Source organism: Coenobita brevimanus, chromosome 72, assembly GCF_032717465.1.
Source record: "Coenobita brevimanus isolate Jiangsu-jjx chromosome 72, ASM3271746v2, whole genome shotgun sequence".
NCBI classification, from domain to species: domain Eukaryota; kingdom Metazoa; phylum Arthropoda; class Malacostraca; order Decapoda; family Coenobitidae; genus Coenobita; species Coenobita brevimanus.
This window is the reverse complement of record NC_137025.1, coordinates 20027131-20047497: the sequence shown is the minus strand read 5'-3', so window position 1 is coordinate 20047497 and position 20367 is coordinate 20027131. Positions and strand designations below refer to the sequence as shown.

The 20367-nt window shown below is 42.7% G+C and overlaps 1 protein-coding gene and 1 non-coding gene across 2 annotated transcripts in view; one reads left to right on the top strand and one right to left on the bottom strand.

Annotated features, from left to right (window-relative positions):
- The first annotated feature begins 1654 nt into the window (after positions 1 to 1654).
- Positions 1655 to 20367, top strand: part of nSMase (neutral sphingomyelinase) — a 131180-nt gene continuing 112467 nt past the window's right edge. Inside the window, exons 1-3 of the mRNA XM_080278312.1 lie at positions 1655 to 1728; positions 2087 to 2228; positions 10613 to 10834. Of these exons, the coding sequence (XP_080134438.1) occupies positions 1655 to 1728; positions 2087 to 2228; positions 10613 to 10834 (438 nt within the window). The remainder of the gene's footprint in view (positions 1729 to 2086; positions 2229 to 10612; positions 10835 to 20367) is intronic.
- On the bottom strand, positions 5242 to 5360 carry LOC145407285 (5S ribosomal RNA). The gene has a single exon (XR_013898678.1). It is a non-coding gene; the product is annotated as a 5S ribosomal RNA (ribosomal RNA).

Genomic DNA, 20367 nt, shown 5'->3' with positions numbered 1-20367 from the left:
GGGGTACTGACCCTCTTCCAACCCACTTGTTGACACATTGGGAACATGTATGGGCTGGTTATGAAGTTACCACCTATCACTGTAAATGATTTCCTTGCTTACAGGAAATCATTTTGCTTGTCACTCTATGTAAAGCCACCTGAAAATGAAAGAAGAGTAATAAAAAGTGACATGAAAGATGGGAGAAATAGGGAAAGAGAAGGGCAGACACAGAAAAAGATTGATAAAGGTGAATGAAGAAGTAGGCAGCACTACATCGTGAGTGGATGATGGTTGCTGCCCTGAAAATTTAGGTTAGGTTTTGATAAATAGGCACTGATAGGGGCAATTTCATTTAAAAATGGCATTCTAAGATGGCATCTGTCTGTCTTCAACACCTTTAGGGATTGTAAACAGATGTCGCAATTAAAATGTTTTTCACTGCTTTTAAAAAATTAAAATACATTGAAACTTGCAAATGCAGTTAGGATCCCATGAAGAGCTAAGGTAAAGAAAGAACTAAAGAAAACGGCAAAATAAGGTGGCCCTGTGTCTCCTTAAATATTACCCAAACTTAAACTAATCTTACCTAACCTGTCCCTTTATTTTGTATTTTCATTATTTAATGATGGATATCCTTGGTACCGTTATTTAAAAACACAGTTCCGTAGCTACATCGTTTATAAAGTCACTGAATCAGTTGATCAGTTCACAGGTTGGTAAAAAAATTTGTTAAACATTTAACAGGTGATCCTGTGCCTAATTGAAGATACATTATATTAAAATATTGTTACAGCTCAGCATTCAGGATGGAGAGATAGCTATTTTAGGCCAAAATAAAGTAAAAAGAGTACAGTACAATTTAATGTCACTTCATCATTGCTGATCAGGTCAGTTGGATTAGCATTGAGTTCCAGATACATTCCTTAATGTTTCAGTGTGATTTTGAGTTCACACTTCGTTATTGTGGTTCTTCCAGATTGGTCTGGTTTAAGTCCACAGATGCCATATGTAATTACGAAAGAACTGTGTTATTGTTTGTCCAGAAATACACAGTATCCATGTTATAAGTCACCTTCTGATTATGATTTTGCTCTTAACTCCAGTAAATTAAAGAACAGTTTGCTTATTAGAATTCCATTGCTGTCTGTACTGGTGATTTACCATTTTCCACTTATTTTAAGTACCTGTTGTGTGAAGTTTTGATATTTTGGCATACAGTTCATAATAATAATGAGGACTGCCAGTATAGCAGTGCAAGTAAATTTCATAGTTTATTCACACATAACTTCATGTATAGTCATTTTATTGCAACCTGATAGGACTGGGCCACTCACACAGCATCAGTAGTCATGGTTGCATGAATTTTGATAAGCTGGAGCTAGTTATATCATCCATCCAGTCTGACTATACCTTACCACCAAATAGGCTGAAGGAGTTTAGCAACTTTCATTAAACTTCCCAAAACCTTTCAGACAAGTGTGTTCTGTTAAATGTCTGGTTGAAAATAGTGACTGGCAATTGTTTTGTGTATGTTATGTGATTTGTTGTCCATCCTTTCATTCAGTCCAGCAACAGTTGTCAAATCTTTTGTGTCCTCAGTATCTGTACCTCATCTTCTCAGCCGTTGTACAGTATGTCGTAACCATGAATATACTTCAGGTGAGCACTGCTGATGACGGTACCGGAACATGCCCAGAAGGACAACACTATGGCTGTGGAGATCAAGGTCCTCACCCTTAATGTCTGGTAAGTAAATTCCTGTCTGTTGGTTCTGACCTGCTCTTCTCTGAAGCTGCTTCAGTAGGCAGCATTGAGTAAATGTCATAGTCTAGTACATTAGAGTACATAGTTTTGATTGAAAGGTCAGGAATTCAATCCTACCTAAGAGCCACTTGACATGCAGTCATGAAATGTTACATGCCTCTGCAAAGTCCTCTAAATAGGAAAAGAAAAGACCATCACGAAGAGGGGAGTATATGGTGTAAAAACTGCATCATCATTGTGCTGATGAGCTATGTTGTGAAATGTAAAATGTGTTAATAATTACAACATCATAGTCAAGTCCTTCTCGTCTAAACGATTCTCACTTCTGACAATTTTCCAGGGGTATACCCGGCCTCTCCAAAAACCGAGAGGCTCGCCTTGAGGCTATAGCAAACCAGCTGGTGACAGGACCAGATGAATTTGATTTTGTGTTCCTTCAAGAGGTCTGGTCTAAATCTGACTTTAGTTTCTTAGAGCACAAGGTGAGAAACTTTTTTATATATAACTTCTTCTGTCTGTTCATCTATTGCCATACACCTTAATCCCATAATGGGTGGCCACAGACAAACCACCTCCATGTCACTCTGTCCTCTGCCATCAGCCTGCTCTCTGTAGCTCACACACTTCTCCTCCTCCTCCTCCTCCTCCTCCTCCTCCCCCCACCATCACCACTGCCATCCCCTAGCATGCCCTCTGCTAGTCAGTTTCTTATTCTCCATCCTCTCCATATGGCCAGACCATCTCAAAGTATTTCTCCTAACACTTTCTTGCACATTCATGTCAACACCCCAAAACTTCTTTACTGTATTTCCTTAGTTGTCTTGTTTCTCTCCATGTAACTCCACATGCTCCTCTCCAAAAACACTTGAAGTGCCCCTCCAACAGAGTTCAACCTTCACTTCCATGTGTTTTTTTGAGAATCACAGTACAGTGTACTGTCTTGATGTGGTTATTTTTATTTTTATTTATTTTTTTTAATATACTATATGTTCACATCTGAACCCATTTCGCTCTTATATTCAGCCAGCAACTTTTCTTCCATGCTGTTTCTTTTCATGCACTTCATCCTCTAAACTTGCGTTATTACTCATCACACTACCTAAATGTTTGACTTTACTCATATTTGCGGTCACATTTTGAGTTTTCTTACACTTCCCAACTCATTCCGCAAGCCTGGCAACTCTCGTTCATCTTCGCTTAGCATTACATTATCAGAAGCAAACAACAGTACAGGCAATTTTCAAACCCTACTCTCTCTTACTAAGGGTCCTCCAACATCTATTTCCATACCTTGTATTTGTTTTATAAAACCATCCTGCTAAGGTGGTCCTTAATTTTCAGCTCAAAAAATTTGCTTCAGCTGCTGTGGGACTTCATTCCTGTTGATTAACCCCTTAACTGTGGGGCGTCACTTTCGTGACGCTTGGGAGCAAGGGATCATACCGGGGGGCGTCGCTTTTGTGATTCTGTGTTATTTTGAATTCGCCCGGGCTTTCAAGTGGTGGCTTGTATCATCTATCAGTACTGCCAGTGTCCGACACTAGTCAGCACTCCTAATCTCATCTGTACTCCCATCCATTGCTGACAATTTAGCCATTTCTACCCATTCTTGACTTCCCTCCTTACCTCCCCTCCATTACCCTCTCCTCTCGCGTCCCCGGCTGTGCTACGCTAAGTAAATCTTCCCTGGAATTTTCCACTGATTTCATCCATTGAAATAAGCCCTATGCCATATTCTTATACCAAATAATATATACAAAAAAGAAACAAGGTAAGTGATAGTGCCATACTGTACACCTGGAATTGGCTAATTATCACCTGACAACACCTCATGTGCACTCGTTCGCTAATTTTCGCTGTTTATTTCCCCTTGAAATATGCCGTATAATCTATTCTCGTAATAAAAATTTATATAAGGAGGGAAGGGAGAAGCCTAAGTGATATTTACATTCACCTGGAGCTACCTAATTATTGCAGGCCACCACACTTTATTCTACTCTAAGTAAATCTTCCCTGGAATTTTCCACTGATTTCATCCATTGAAATAAGCCCTATGCCCTATTTTTATACCAAATAATATATACAAAAAAGAAATAAGGTAAGTGATAGTGCCATACACCTGGAATTGGCTAATTATCACCTGACAACACCTCACGTGCACCCGTTCGCTAATTTTTGCTGTTTATTTTCCCTTGAAATATGCCCTTTAATCTATTCTCGTAATAAAAATTTATATAAGGAGGGAAGGGAGAAGCCTAAGTGATATTTACATTCACCTGGAACTACCTAATATATAATGCGTTATCTAGATTTCCTGCCAATCATTTCATAGCTATATATTAGCAGCTGTCACGAGGCTGACATTGGCAGTAATGCACTCTCCCTAGGTAGGCCACCCCGGCCCACCAGTATCAGTTTACTGTCGTCTTTCAAGGTGAAAGTACATCGGATTCGCACCTGCTAAATTCCGCCGCTTTTTAGCCCCATGCAAAGGGCCCTGTGACCTCTACCCCCTACTAAACCTCATGTGGAAAGAGGTAAACGGCTGACAAATGATAGAGAGTGACTACGATATTTCTGGTGAGTAAAACAGTGCAAGTGGAATTGTAAATAATGTGTAAATAATGTGTAAACAGCAAGTGAAAGCAGTGAATGTAAATATAAGTGAACAGTGGAAAATAGTTTTATAAGTTACTGCAAGTGACTGCCTAACACAGTGTAAATAAAATAGAAATGTAAATATTGTAAATAAAATAGAGAACATAAATAGAAATGTAAATGAGTAGTATTATAAGAATACGAGTATATATACTAGGAGTAATGAAAGTGAAAGTTTCACTCTAGCATGTATGAATACTATGAGTTATGAGAGTGAAGGTGAAAGTGACATTCACTCTCAACGCTAGTATACAGGACGAGAAAGTGAATGCTACGTATTTTACTGAAAGAGAAATTGAATGCCTACAGTGACAATAAACTACTATTACTGAAGGAAACTTATGGATAAAGACTGTAGATATATATGTTATATAGTAATAGAAATATAAACTGAGTGTTTTTATGAATAATAAATGACAACACCAGCGGCGAACTAGCACAAGTGGGAAGGTCATACGCCCTCGTAATTTTCATTTCTTTCACAGTGTTTTTTTGGGGGGGAGGGGAGGAATATGGATTCCAAACTATTTGAGAATCATAGAATAGTGTTTCTAGTGATAATATCAGGCTGTGGTAATGATATTATGGGTTGTCGGGAAGTGTAAAGTGGAGACTTCGTTACTCAACTTCAGAGGTCTCCACAAGTCCTACAGTACTCAACAAAGGCTCAACAAACATCCCAGGAGAAAGCTGAAGGCATGTGCCATATTCATTCATTCATTCATTGCCAGACGCCACGTATCCCAAACGGGGTGGCCAAGGGCTTAGAGTTAATTGTTTTACAGGGAGGGGCACTAATCCTCCACCAACCCCACTTGACACGTAGGGAGAACGTTATGCCAACAGCGTCTGGTGTTCCCAGGCGGTCACCCATCCAAGTACTAACCAGACCCAACGTTGCTTAACTTCGCTGATCGGACGGGAAGCGGTGTACTCAACGTGGTATGGCCGTTGGCACCATGTGCCATATGCATATTTTAATTTTAATATTCAAGGACTAATAACTGATTTTTGGCAAGTATTTTTAGAGAGTCTGTTGGAGCGCGAATATGCCTGCAGGAGCCACAAATCAAAGCAAAACAAGCCTGCGGTTTAGGGGTTAAAAATGGTGTATGCAAATCTTCGTGCTCATTAGATAATTTTAACTGGTGCCACATCATGTTCAAAGTTATACTGTTATGGCATAATGTTAATATGCCATTTGGGTTACCAAGGGCCCTCTCTTTGCAGAATACAGTACAATCCCAGTTAACCGGGCGGCTTGGGGAATTCACCTTCCCGGTTACAGATTTTTCCCGTAGTTCTGATATTCAAATCTATACAAAGGTGATCATTATCACAGCCGTAAATACAATTCAGGTACTCACCACTCACATCAGGGAGCACACTAAGATATTCCACCTGAAAAATTGCCTCGTAAACACACACCATGGTCATAATGGACATGCACACAATGCCTTGTAGTACTGGTACTGCAAAATGTACAAGTCCATTCTGTTAACTACCGAATAATTTCTTGTATGTACTGTACTCATGTGGAAAACTAAAGAAATAAAATCCTGAATATTTATTGGTAAATTATCACGACACCTGTGCCCCCACATCAGCTTTGTTTACGATCCCGGCCCCAACTGACCGCCACTGTTTTACACCACTCTGTTAACTACCGAAGTATTCGTTGTATGTACTGTACTCATAAAAGTGGAAAAATAAAGAAATAAAATCATGAACATTTATTGGTGAACTGATGTTAAGACTGCACTGTAGAATTATCACACCTGTGCCCCCACACAAGCTTTGATTATGGTCCCAGCCCCGACTGACCTCCATCATTCCACCCTTCACCTGCCACCAATCAGCTGTTTTGCACAAAATAAAATACATGATGTACTTATGAAGTGCAAGCATATATATATATTTTTTTTCCAACAAAGTAAACCTTCATTCCTATTAACATTTTTTTTTTTTCATCTCTGCCAGCACACATGCGTTCTAAGATGAATTTATGTGGTGCAAGTTAGAGTCGGTCCGTTAGGAAGAAAAACACCAGCGTTTGCTGATTTGCTCTCTCCCGAGATGTCTGGCTTACAAATTTTATGCCTGTCTTTGAAACGATTTAACCATCCAACACTGAAATCACATTCGACTTCTGTATTCATTTTATTGTGAAACTCTCTTGCTTTTTCTTGGATAAGAGGACCAGAAATAGGTGCTCCCCTAGATCTTTCTAAGCAGAACCTCTCGAACGATGAAGAGTATGCCTTTTTTCAATGGACTTGTCTCGCTTTTCATGAAAAATTCATTGAGCTTGGATGCTTGGGTCTTGATATAAATCGTTGGATTTCCTGCATTATATTCGGTCATCAGTGTTTTATAATGTTTGCCCTTTTCAAGTCTATTGCATATGTCCAGCTTCTGTTTCAAGGTAGGCACGACACACTTACGTTTAGTTTGCTCTTTAGGCATTTTGGAATGTTGAAATTACCGTCCATCAGAGCAACACAACAGCAAGAGAGCTTGTTTACTGTCTGGTGGTAAAAAGCAGACTGATTTGTGGAAATTGTGGAGGGTGTGGAGGATGACTGAATTCAAGTAGGGGAAAGAGGGAGGAGGAGGGCTGGTTAAGAGGATTTACTAGGGATTTACATTAGTCAGAAATGCCTTCACCTCGCTTAGTCCGACTTCACCCAGCCTCGTGTGACACGATAAAATGGCGGTTTGGTGGTCCATTCAAAATGGCGCACAGTTATAACTTACTGACGTTTTTACCAGCCCTTGAATTTTCCCGTTTTTCTGAGTATTCCGTCTGTCTGGATACCGGATAGCAGGGATTGTACTGTATTAGGCCCTCACTGGGAGGGGTATCTTGGGAACCAAACTCCCACTTACTGTTGCCTAGTTTTTTGGTTTGTAATTGCTGCCAGCTGTAGCCTTCTCCTCCTCTGGATACACTTGCATGTGTTGTTCAACAACCTGGAGAAGAAACTGCTGGTGATCTTCGTTCTTGGTCAATACTGGATTAAACTCCTGAATCAGTGCTACCTTCTCTTTCAACAAGGTAATTTGTTACCTGTAGCCTCTGTACGATGCACTCAGCTTCCTTATAATGTTCACGGCTTTCCAGTGTGGATGGATTGAATTCTAGGAATGAATGAGGAAGGTCAAACAGTGTGAAGATCATCTTGGTGTTATTGGTCACGAAACTTGATATTATTTTCTGATTCAATGCTGCTGCCTCAAGTTCAGTTGTTACCTTCTTTAGTTGATCTTTGCGTCCATCTTCGTTAAGAGCCATCACCATTTTTCGCTTCATTTTAGGGTCAACAGTTGGATCAAAAAAGGCCACTCCAACTAATTGCACTGACAAATACCACAAGTGATGACCAAATGCTTTCAAACAGACTTGTGAGATGTCCTTATCAGGATTAAGTGACAATTCCTGGAGAAGCCTCAGATGGTTTGCTGGAGCTAGAGCTGCTTTGCCATAAACCATGATTTCAGGTATTGCTTCATCATAAACACAACACACTGCCTCAATCCTCAGCCTTGGTTTAGTATGATGCTTGTATGATGATGAAAAAGATAGACGTTGATGCTGTATATAACTTTAGCCATCCATCTGGCATGGTGGCAAGTAGCAAGGCGCTGAAACCGTGTTCCATGGGGCGGTACACCACCTAAGACAACAGTGAACAGTTCTGGCAGTTCTTGGTAATTATCTTGAGGTTGGCTTTCTTGCAGCTGTTTCATGCAAAATGCTATGAGCTCATCACATTGCTCACTATCAGTCATCGACATTTCCTCATTGTCATTCAAGGTCTGAAAGCATGTTGTGTCAATTGTATTCCACTTGGCTTTGAACTGCTTGAATATGTGAATGTCAGGACCAGAGGACGGTCCAAGGTAAATGGTGAAGGCCTTTTGAACAAGGATCTCAAAAATGTGAAGCTGAGAAGCCAGGTGGAGATCCTTGTTCAACTGTTGTTGTATGAGGGTGCATGCCCTTGCCCACAGATCGGTATTGCTGGCAGTTGTGATGAATGCCATTCCTGCAACATGTTCAGATATACCCCAGTCATTCAAGGTTTCAATGATGACAAAGTGGGTACATTCAAAAGCTTTGAAACTCCACACACCTGAGATGAGAATTGGAAGGCGTTCAGTGACATTTGCTCCTGTTACATCCGCAGTTAGTTTTTCATCCCAGTGTACTACAAGTGGCACAGTTGATGGAATGATTTCTTCAGCCATTCTGCAGATTCCCTCCAACTCATCATTTGATCTCGATGGATACTTTGCCTGTTGATAGTATACATTGTTGAATCTTGTTCTCAGGCAGAAATGGTCGCAGAAAGCAGTTGGACTGCAGCATGGTCTGAAGTCTTGGTCCGATCTAAAGCATCAGCAGCTGGAGAAGTGGCAACTGTTTTTTATGCTCGTTGGCATTTCAAAGGAGGAGTTGCAGCCTAAAAGGAAAGACCTGCTCTATCTGTATAATCATCACCTGTTTTGTCTTCATCATTAGTTAGGCTTTCCTCCAACTCCGCTGTTTTCTCTCTCTCTGCTTGATAACATTCCTTACACTCTACCATCTCCTGTTCAATCTGTTGTCCCTCTCTCTGTCTCTCTCTTCGTTTCTTTCCAGTGGAGTTTACATCAATTCTCAGCATAGAGCCTTGCCTCCATTTCTCTCTCTGAACCACAAGAAACTCCCTATCCTCACGATTTTTGATGAGGTCCAAGGCATTCGTGTGTGCAGTATCAAAGAGATCTTTCATCTGTTCTTGGAAGCTTTTCTTCTTCTCCTCTCTTTCTCTTCTTCTCCTCTCTTTCTGTATTCCAGTTCTTACTCTTCTCCAACTTTCTCCATTCTTTATAGAGAGATTCGAATTTAGGAACATGATACTGTGGCTCCGATTCAAGAACACTAGCTCTCTCCCAGAATCTCCCTGGTTCTGCAGACAGAACACATGCAAAATCCCTCGGTGTTCATGTCTCTGTCCGCATCAGGTAGAAAAGTCGTGCTAACACTTCTCCACAGGAAGGTAACTTACTTCCAAGTAGTCTTTCACTTGGTTGGCCAACAAGCCAGAAACTGGTTTTGTTCCTGCTTTTCATCACTGGTACTAACAATTTCACCTAAGTCATAGTAAATAAGTGGTTAATAATAACTCAAAAGGCAAATCCCTGAAAAATGAAACAAATACATGTATTACTAGAATGTAGCCTCCAGTGAAGTAAAGCAAACACTTTTTTCAAATAACATAAAAGAGTATTATTACAACAATAATTTTGCTTATTAGGCTAAGACTTTGGGTAAGATGCGGCACCAGTAAATATCATCCAATTCAGCCAAAATTTGATGTCTCAAGAGTTTACACATAAACTCACAGTATACACTGCAAGCAAACAAAATATTCCAGAATTAATTTTCCCCCTTAGTAATAAGGACCACCTGGTATATATGTTTGTAGAACCACCATGGAGACCTGTTTTAGTCCCAAGACAAAGAACTTACTTTGTTCACTTTCCGCACACACTGCTGCCCTTAATACAGGTACGCTTGACAGCTTTCAACAGTTTCTCATCTACAGTACTTCATACATTTTCAGCATCTTTCATGTTCATAGTTTCAACACTATTAATTTTCCAGCTACATTACCAATATCAGCAGATAATGTTCACCCATTTATTGCAAATCCACATAATCTTTGATCTTGGACTGTTATTATTGCGTTTCTTCCATCCGTCTATCCATCATCTAATCCATAATTGCCCCATCAAGAGCATAGGGACATCCATAGATTTCTCTGAGAAATGTATTTACTTTATTTTGAATTTGCAAGCAGTCATTCAGATCCTACAACTTTGTTGTTGTTGAGTAATCCTGGGCTGTCTGGCTGAGCAGACCCATCAACCATGGACAAGCAACTGCCCCTTCAAGGTCATCCTGTGCAGTGAACTAAAGCTCCCTTGCACTTGCCGCCACAGTGATATGTGGGGTAAAGTGCGGAGTTTTGGTTCTAGGATGAATACCGCATTTGTGTCTCTCCTCCCAGTTAACACATGCACAAAAGAAGGCTCAACATCATTTGTAACCTAAAAAACTGAAAATGAATCTGCTTATCAGTGCTGAAATTTTGCTGAAAAAAATTTACGGTATTATCATAGCATTACTACTGCATCTTACTTCCAGTACTACTTGCAGGTAAACAAAGTATTGCCACACGCGCACTACTTCTTCAGCGGGGTGGTGGGGTCCGGCCTGTGTGTGCTGTCCCGCTCCCCACTCACCGAGGTCCACTACCACAAGTTCCCTCTCAATGGCTACCCCCACAAACTGTTACACGGGGATTGGTGGGGGGGCAAGGGGGTGGGCTTGTGTCGCACCACTCGCCATGGCATCTCCTTTCTCCTGGCCAACACCCATGTGAGTCACCCCTGCAGATACTTACTTTGTCAACATAAGTATTTTCCCCCCAAGCTCTGAATGGCTTGTTTACTGTGTCTGCTTTAACTTGGCCTAAAAGAGTCACCTCTCCATTCTTATTGTTACAGTATATCAAGAGAATAACTTGTTCAGTTCATTGACATATTTTTCATATTGTTATTGCCCTCTTCAAATTATTTTATTCACCTTAGGATAGAAATTCGATTCTGGATGAGTAAGGTATAGCCTTCGTTTATCCATTCAGCATGAGAGATCTTTCTGAAGTTGAGTGAAATATTTTGAAGGGAGGAAGAAGAGAAAATCTGCACTAGGAATATGGTGCTACTTACAAAAATGTGCTTGGAAAAGCTGTTCAACCATAATGTTGTCTTATTCTGTTTTTGAGCTGCGGAAGTCAGCTGCAGAATTATAAAAATCTTCCAAGTTAAGGTAGACAAACTCTTGTTGCCTTTATATCTGGTACCACACTGTTATAAACTTTATTACTGATTATAAAGCATTTTGCATGAAAATACAAGTGAGCAGAGGTATTTAGTGTAGTAAATATTTTAAGAATGTGTCTTTGTAGAGAATTATCAGTCATTTCATAGCTTTTTATGCATATATTTTTATACCCCCTTTATGCTTCAGTACTTACAGGTTAATCATTGATTTTACTTGTTTTCTTCTGTTAGATGAATGTAGCTTTTTAAATAATATAGCCATGTAAATTGTTCATAAGTACCGGTAAGACATGCTGTCTGTGTGATGTAGCTAAACTTTGCTCATCTGTCTTAACTTCTTCAGTATGATTGGTGCCTTTTGTATTTAATTCTAGCTTTGCTACACGGTTTTATTCTGCTAGGGTGAGATGTCTTTCAATCAGTAGTTAACTTTTTCACTCTAATAGTGTTTTCTTATTATTATTATTTAACTGTTGCTACTTTCAGACAGTTATATTCAGCTTAAGAGAGACTCTGAACCTGAGATGTTAGATATGGTCTTCATGTACTTTGCTACAAATGAGGCTCTCCTAAGCATTATAAAATTGTCTGTGGGTAGCAGAAATAAGAGGAAAAATGCATTATCATATTGAAAGGTTAATGGAATTTCTTTGTAGCCCCATTATTATCAGACATGTCTCCTAAGCTGAATAAATCATTCGCAAGAATAGAATATCAAAGACATCATTGTACTGAAGGTGTTAACTGTATTAAAAATATCAACCTTTTTGCTTATCGGAATGAGCATTATCAAATTGTGTAATGATGAAGTGGATGTTGTTTGGCTGGAGTGTGTGTAATGTTTGTTGTAGGTTGTGCTTGGTGTTTCATACTGAATTAGCGGACAAGCCAAACAGAATTAGATGAATTTCACTCCCTCCCGTTTAAAGATAATTAGTAGGACATTGCATCCATGTGTTGTAGGTGATGAGAGTGGTGTGTTGGAATGAATATCTGTATGTGATGAACCCCTACAATATGGTGATGTCTTTTCCATTTTTCATTAAGACTACCCATGAATAGAGAAGCTGATAGAGCTTGAGCAGCATGCAGAACTGCCATTAGGTGACCAAGGCTGATGCATGGAAGTATGTTGGGGTCTTTATAAATGATACGATACAACAGTTTCTACCAGTTTCATGGTAGGTTTATTCAACGATATAGGTGTAGAAAGTATAGTATGTATAGTACTGTTGCACACTATTAAATACTTTTATACAGCTTAGGAGTTAGGATATGAATGGTTACTATCATCCATGGCAGTGGTGTCTGACCAAAACCCTAATATCCTTTTACAGCTCTCCTAAACAAGGAACTCAATCACATTTACACAGTCAGGATCTGAGATGAGACAACACTCAAAAATATTTCTTCTGCACAACTACCCTGGTTTAGTCAGGATTCATTAGCCATGGGTGGCATCTGGCTTAGAAGAAAGACTGACTTGAAACACAGGGCCATAGGAATGGGATGGTGACAGTAAGGGCTAAGGGGGGTGGGGGTGGGGGGAATCAATACTCCAGTCTGTAGCACACCAGTGGTGCTGGAGCTTCATGGAATCTTTGTCATTTGATTGACATCAGGAGGTGAAAAGGGCTTACACATCCATGCATGAGCTAAAGCCTTCAGAAATGTAAACGTTAAGGTCTAAATTCAAGTCTCGGTTTTGAACCCAATACCCAGTTTAAAACCTGGATTACAACATATTCTTAGGTACAGATATTTACTGTAGAACATTTCGAGTCACTGGAATGCTTAATCCAAGGTTTAGTTCATCCACAGTTTAAACCGCCTCATAAGGATGGATTAGCAGATGATTGAGGGTGGCCAGTGTCAGCATGAATTAAGATTAACCCGCCCCGTGCTGACCAATTTATTACCAAACCCTCCCCCAAAACCCGACTTTTTTTTTTTTTTTTTTTTTTTTTTTTTTTTTTTTTGCTGAGACCTCCACTTTTGGTGAGAAACAATGGAAAATCACCAAAAAAGTGCTTACCTACACTTGTAAGTGGTCGGGACAGGTAAGTCTCAGCACTCATGGGGCTCGTACTCTGTGGAAGCGCGGTAAGTGGTCGGGACAGGTAAGTCTCAGCACTCATGGGGCTCGTACTCTGTGGAAGCGCGGTGCAGCTGCCACGTTTTCTGTGGTGGGGTAACTATTCGAAATCACCTAGAATATATAAATATACATTTATTTGGTCAAAATTTACATGTACAACAAGAATATATTGGTTTTCAAACAAAAATGTAGGCAACATAAGTGTAGGTTCATTATCGGAACACCTGAAAATCGCCAATTTCTTGCACAGTTGACTGCCTGAGACTGTTGTTTCAACTTATATTCTGTTTCTCAACTTACTTACATTATACTTTTCTACAATCATTATACCATTTTCAACTTCTTATAACAGTTATCACATATTGACAGGCCTTACTATTATAGTGAGCATAATATTATTGCATATTGACATGCCTTACTATTATAGTGAGCGTGATATTCTCGCAAGCACACAGTATTACATTTTTATTTTCAACTTGAGGTATAGTTTTCGACAAAGATTATACCAATTTTCAAATTCTGTAACTGTTATCACATATTTGACAGGCCATACTATTATAGTGAGTGTAATGTTATTGCATAGTTATGTGCCGAGCATGATATTCTCGCAGGCACACAGTATTACATTCTATTCTTCAACTTCCATTATACTTTTCCACAAAGATTATCACCATTGTCCAGCCTTCTACAATTGTTATCACATATATACATGACTTAGTATTATAGTGACCGTGATATTCTCGCAAGCACACAGTATCACGTATTGATTGGCCTTACTAGAGTGTGCGTACATACACACACTATCGGTAATGTAGTAGGGTGTGAAACTCGAAACAGGGCTCAAGGCACAAGCCAACATTACAATCGACAGATTGGCATCTCGTGTCTCGTCCGGCGGTGCACACTCTACTTTGGAATTGCTGCATACATGACAGCGGTGCTGTGGTCTGGGGCAGTTTGGTTGAGAGGGGATGGTGGTGAGGAAGTGGTGTCCTGTGAGGCATAGGGGCGTCTGGCCGGCAGTGCCGGTGCGGGTGTGGGGGTGGGGCATTTCCTCTGCCTGTTTCCTGATGATCTCTTGGGACAGCTCCCTCACAAACCCCTCAAAGGTCTCGGAGGTTCCTGTAGTCAAGGCGTGGAGATAGTGGCAGTTGAGGACCATGATATCAAGCAGGTGGAAGAAGAGTTTCTTGTACCACTTCATCGTGGTCCTGGCACATCCCACACTGGAAATCATGGAGTCAGACTGGTCTACCTGCCCCATGTTCACATTGTACCCCACTACTAACTCTGGTTTCCAGACATGGGCCCTCCTCTGGTTGGTGTACTCCACGGAGTCTGTGCGGTGCATCAGGGGGTGGTATTCCTTCGACAGGAGGGAAACTTCTCACTTGTGGTTCCATACAGTGGCGAGGATGTTGTTTGCCTTGAAAACCACCTCACTCTTGTCAAGTTTCCTCCCGAGTTTCACCATATGATGGCGGTTTCTCTGAACAGTGCCACAGACTCCGGTGTCATAAAGGTGGAGGTACCGAGCGAGAAGAGGGCTAGCGTACCAGTTGCCCAGGTACAAGACATGACCACGATGAAGGTACTCCTCTATCATTGTCTTCACCACGGCCCCAGAGAGTCCAATACAGTAATCCCTCCAATATCTGACGTAATAGAGCCATAGGCAGGTCCGGATACTGGTCCTGTCCGGATATTGGGCCCCAGCTTATGGACTTGTACTTATGGACCCTAACTCAGAGAAACACCTATACAACTCCCTCTGGACATGCATAGCACATATTTAAGACCCAAAGCACACCAATAAAGCACATAAATGACTGAAATAAATGCAAAAGAAGCATAAAATGAGGGTTTAGAAGTAGGTTCATACAATATTAAACATTCTGGTTACTGGCTCCTGGACTGGTACTTATGGACCCTAACCTAGCCTAACTCAGCAAAACACCTTCCTACTGCACATGCATAGCTCCTAACACCCTATTCACACCAATAAAGGACATTAAAGAGTGAAATGAGGTGTTTGAGGTAAGTATAGTATGGAAAAAAGTACAGTATGAAACATTCTGCCTACTTACAGCAAGTCCATGTCCACCTCGATGAATAACGGCCTCCTCTCGGACTCTGACAGTAAGAAGGATTTCCTGGAGCACTTCCAGAACACTGTTCATGAAGTCTTGCACTGAACTTAGTCAATCGCACTCAGAAGTCGTTCTCTTCACAGTGCGCACTCTTGTCTAACTAATGCTCCATTGTAACTTACTAAGTGTTGCACTCTGCACTTTAACTTTTCCCATTCTTCTAATAATTTTCTAAAGCAAAAACAAACAAGTCTATTTACGTTAAATTTTGTTCCAAATTAGTCTTTTCACTCACAACTGTAAATCCTTAACACAACACACTGTTTCTTTTCACTGCACAACAGTGTAAATTCCTGTGTGGTCTAGTGGAGAAGTTCTTGCTGTTTATTCACTGTCAGAGTCCGAGAGTATCACTGGCAGGTGACCTAGGGGTGCGTCGCTGGGTTGTGGTGATGGTGTACCCACTGCAGACGACTGTGAAGACAGACGCAAACTCACGTCGAGCGGTGACTCCACCGTGGCTGATGTGCTGGGCTGTGGCTCGGAGCATGAGGGCCTGTCTTGGGGAGGCAATGGAGTGGAGCCAGGGCTGGGCACAGCGGGGGTCACGGGCCTGAAAAAACTGTCAATGGTTGATTGGCACAATAACCGATGATTCTGACGATTGATGATGCGCTGCCTAAAAGCACGCACTTCCTCCCCAAGTCCCAAGGGCCCCATCTCCCTGTCGCAGTACGGGTGTTCCAGGTAGTCTAGGACGAACTCTAGGTGTTCCCGGAGTGAGCTCAGCTTGGGGATGGCTGGAGTAGTGTCCTGCTGAGAGGAGTCCTCATCATTGTCGCCTTCCTCGTCGGAATCTTCAAGCTCGGTACTGACACCTGCAACTGAAGACGCAATCTCAATATCAGACAATGTCTGATACCCAGGATCGCCCTCGTCGTCATCCAACCACTCACGAACATCGTCCACATCAACATCGTCGCCGTGCGTACGTAGCCGTGCATGGAAGTCATCCACGTCAAACCCTAGAAAATCGTACTCCACATCCGTTCCGAGAAGCAGACGAGACCAACCATTTTCCAGAGTCTTCACAGAGACTTCCTTCCATGCACTAGCCCAGTTGTACAGTGCAGACTTGATGTAGCGGTGAATGTTTTCCAGAGTCGGCTGGCCTCGTGTGTCCCGTCCCTCCCTGCACTCGTTCTCGTCCTTGAGAACAACCATCACCTCGTCCAGGAACTTCCGTCGGTATAGGTGCTTTGTTGCCACGATCACTCCTTGTTCCATTGGTTGGATGAGAGCAGTCGTATTAGGTGGCAGAAACATGCACCTAATCCGGCCATTCTCAGCCACCAAGTCCTTGTCGCATGGGTGGGCAAGTGCACTGTCGAGGAGAAGGAGGGCCTTTACCTGGTCGCGTGGGATTCCCAGTGTCTCCGTTTGGTAATTGATGACCTCCTTGACGAAGTGGCGGTGGAAGCAGTCTTTGAAGATCACAGCTATAAACCATGCCTTCAAAGAATGGTATCAGACGACAGGAAGGACATCCATCATCCCACGAAGACACCGAGGCTGCTTTGCACAGCCAACAACAACGGGCTTAAGCTGGTGCATGCCGTTAGCATTGGCACAACACAAAGCAGATATCCGTTCCTTGGAGAGCCTGCGGCCAGGTACACACTTCTCTGTCTCCTCGGCTAGAGTGTTTGTTGGCAAAGAGCGATAGAATAGACCAGTTTCGTCAGCGTTGTAGACTTGACCGAGAGTGAGGCCCTTCCTGACGATCAAGCCCTTCACCTTGTGCCGAAACTCGTCAACTCCATCCTCTTTAGCGTCCAAAGCTTCGCCATGAGCTTTACGGTTGGTAAGGTCATGCCGTAACTTGAACGCAAAGAGCCAACCCTTGGATGCCTTGAAGCCTAGGGTGTCGTGAAGCCTGGCGAACTTCTCAGCAGCAGCCTTCAGCTCCGTTCCACGTACCAACACACCAGCAGCACGTTGCTGTCGATACCAAATCAACGTGGAGCGGTCAATTTCAGCAAACTTGGGAGTAAACATCACCTTCCTCTCCACGTTGCGTTTGCTTCTCGACGAGAAGTCAGCCGTGCACTGCATGAGTTTGTCTCGGGATCTCTTAATATCGAACAAAGTAGATTGGGCCAGGTTGAACTCACAGAGGATGCGGGAAGAAGACCACCCCGCATCTAATTTTTCCAATATCTCCCGTTTCTTCTCCAGAGTCAACACCATTCTCTTCCTTTTCTCAGGTGGCAGGGCCATCATCACACACACTAAGAGGAGGCCCGAGAGCAGCAGGAGTGCCTGTAGCAGGTAAGGCACCACCACAAAAGCGAGTACGTGGGCAGCCATAACGACAAGCGTGCACTCGCGGCGAGAGACAGGCCTGCAGTCCTGAGGGACCCAGGTTCAAATCCCGCTGAGGCAGGGAACAATGTAAGGATTTGAATTTCATAAAAATCAGACTTTACTGATCTACCAGAATGCCCGCCGACATGTCGTAAAAATACCCCCGGTAACATCAATACACGAGTCCTGTATGAGACAGCCCTAGCATGTATTCAGTATGGACGGTGGGTGTTAGCGCCGAAGTGGTGACATGTAGAGGTGTGCGGTACGTAGGAGGACTACTGGGCCTTGAAAGCAGGCTGTGAAGCCTATGCCCAGAGTCGGTCACATAAAAAAAAAAAAAAAAAAGGGGGAGGATGCAGCGGCGTTCTATCAGACGTCGGAGGAATGATGCGCCACAACAATGCTCTCCCGCGCCATACGCGGCAAGTTCAAATTACGGGTGGGATTTTTTTTTTTTTTTTTTTTTTTTTTTTTTTTGGCGGTTTTCGGACCATTTTGGGAATGTTGGATCCTGGGACGATTATGTCCGGTTAGTGGGGATGTTCGGATATTGGGCGTTCGGATATTAGAGGGATTACTGTACTTCGATCTTCTGTTATGTCTGTTTGTGTCCTGGTGGACAAGACAATGTCTTGCACATAACCAGTTTTAGTCACACATAAAGATCTTGAACCCAAAGCAGTGTCTCTTGCTGGGTATGTACTGGTGAAAGGAAATATTGCCTCTCCACAACACAAGGCTCTCATCTCTGACAAGGTCTCTGTAAGGATAAAATGATGAGCAGAATGTTTCCCATAGGTGATCAAAAACAATCCTAATTCTCCTCATTTTATCTGTGTTATTTGCATTAGCAGGGTAATCTGCATCATAAAATTGGAGGCGGCTCATAATGTATTGAAACCTATTCCGACTCATAACTTTACCAAAGAAAGGTGTGTAAGTAATCAGGTCAGTAGACCAGTAAGCCGGAATTTGTCCTTTCCATACAGTACTCATCAACAGAACCAAGGTCAAAAAAAGGAACATGTCACCTACTGTTACGGGGTATTCTTAGTGTTGTGAGTGCCTCCTCATTGTCCCCTCGTGCTCGCTTTCACGGCGCATCCTCCTGGCAAAGGTGTTTGTCTGCTCCACTATACGCTTCACAAACGGCTCAGAGAAGTAAAGGTGAGAGAAATCCACCCTGTTGGAACCTTGATGGATGTGTGGAGCAGTGCAGCCAGACTGCTACTCCTCTGTGAAGGGGTGAATCGTTGGTTTAATATCACTCCCGTCCTCCCTGAACCACAACACATCACCATCTCCAGCCTCGTCACCATCGTCGCCTTTGTTGGGGTGTGAAGGAGAGGGTGGTGGGGATGGTTTGGAGGTGGAGAGCGGCACCCCTCCCCATTCGCGCTCCTTTCCCTTTCCCCTTTCCCTTTTCCTTTCCCCATCCCCTTCCCTTTCATCCCTTTCCCCACATCACAGGGCTGTGGGGAGGGAGCGCAGGAATACTGCGGGGCGAAAGATGGGCTTGGGAACGGCTCCACCTCACCTGCCCGCCGCGCAGGTGCACGGAAGCTCTCTGCCTACCACCACCACTTTCACTTTCAACACCACTTCTCACTACCGCCCCTACACTGCCGCCTTCCCCAGGCAAAACAACGTGCCCATACCTTACATGCCTCCTCACCCCTTCCATTCCACACGACGAGATCCGTTTAGACCCCAACCACGTGGGAACACCGCGTCCACCTGCTCCGTCCTCGTCCTTGTCTGACCCTTCGTGCACAGGATGGAGAGAGGTGCGTGCACGTCCTCGTGGTCTTGCCTGTCCTTCCCCTGCTTGACGATATGTGACATACCACTGGTTCCTAGGTGACGGTATCTCCTCGTCACTGCTGCTTGTCTCCTCGTCAGGTAAAGTGTAGTCATTTTCGTGGACATCATCGTTGATTGACGAATCACTTTCGCCAGTGAAGGCCTCAGCTGGGTATGAGTCCAGGACAGCTTGTAATTTCTCATCAGAGAGACCTTGGCACGCCATGTCTGTCCTGGGTCACTGCTAACAGGTGAGTAGCCGAGTCACTGGTGAGTGTGGTCACGTGGGATCAGGAAGTGTCCCCACCTGGCGGCGGGTAGAGGAAGGTGTTATGTGTCTACTCACCAAAAATCACACGCAAAATATGAAAAATGTGCTAACGACGGACCTTGCAATTGCAAAACGTAGACCGTATGTTGTGGGGACTGAGTGTAAAAAAAGAGTTGCAACGTGCATCGTACGTTGTGGGTTCGGGGCGGGTTAATGTACTCTTTCCACAGATCTACAAAGGAGGCTGTTGTCGATGTAGGTGATAGTGTCAAAATTAAATGGTAAACTTCCTTGCCCACTCTGCATTGAGAAAGCTATGCGAACAGTAGCCTGTTATTAGTGTGACATACATCTCTATCATAAAACTTTATCGTTGTGCAGAAAGTAGCCTAGTATACCGTACTTTTGTGTCATAAAAGTTTGTCATCTATGCAAAC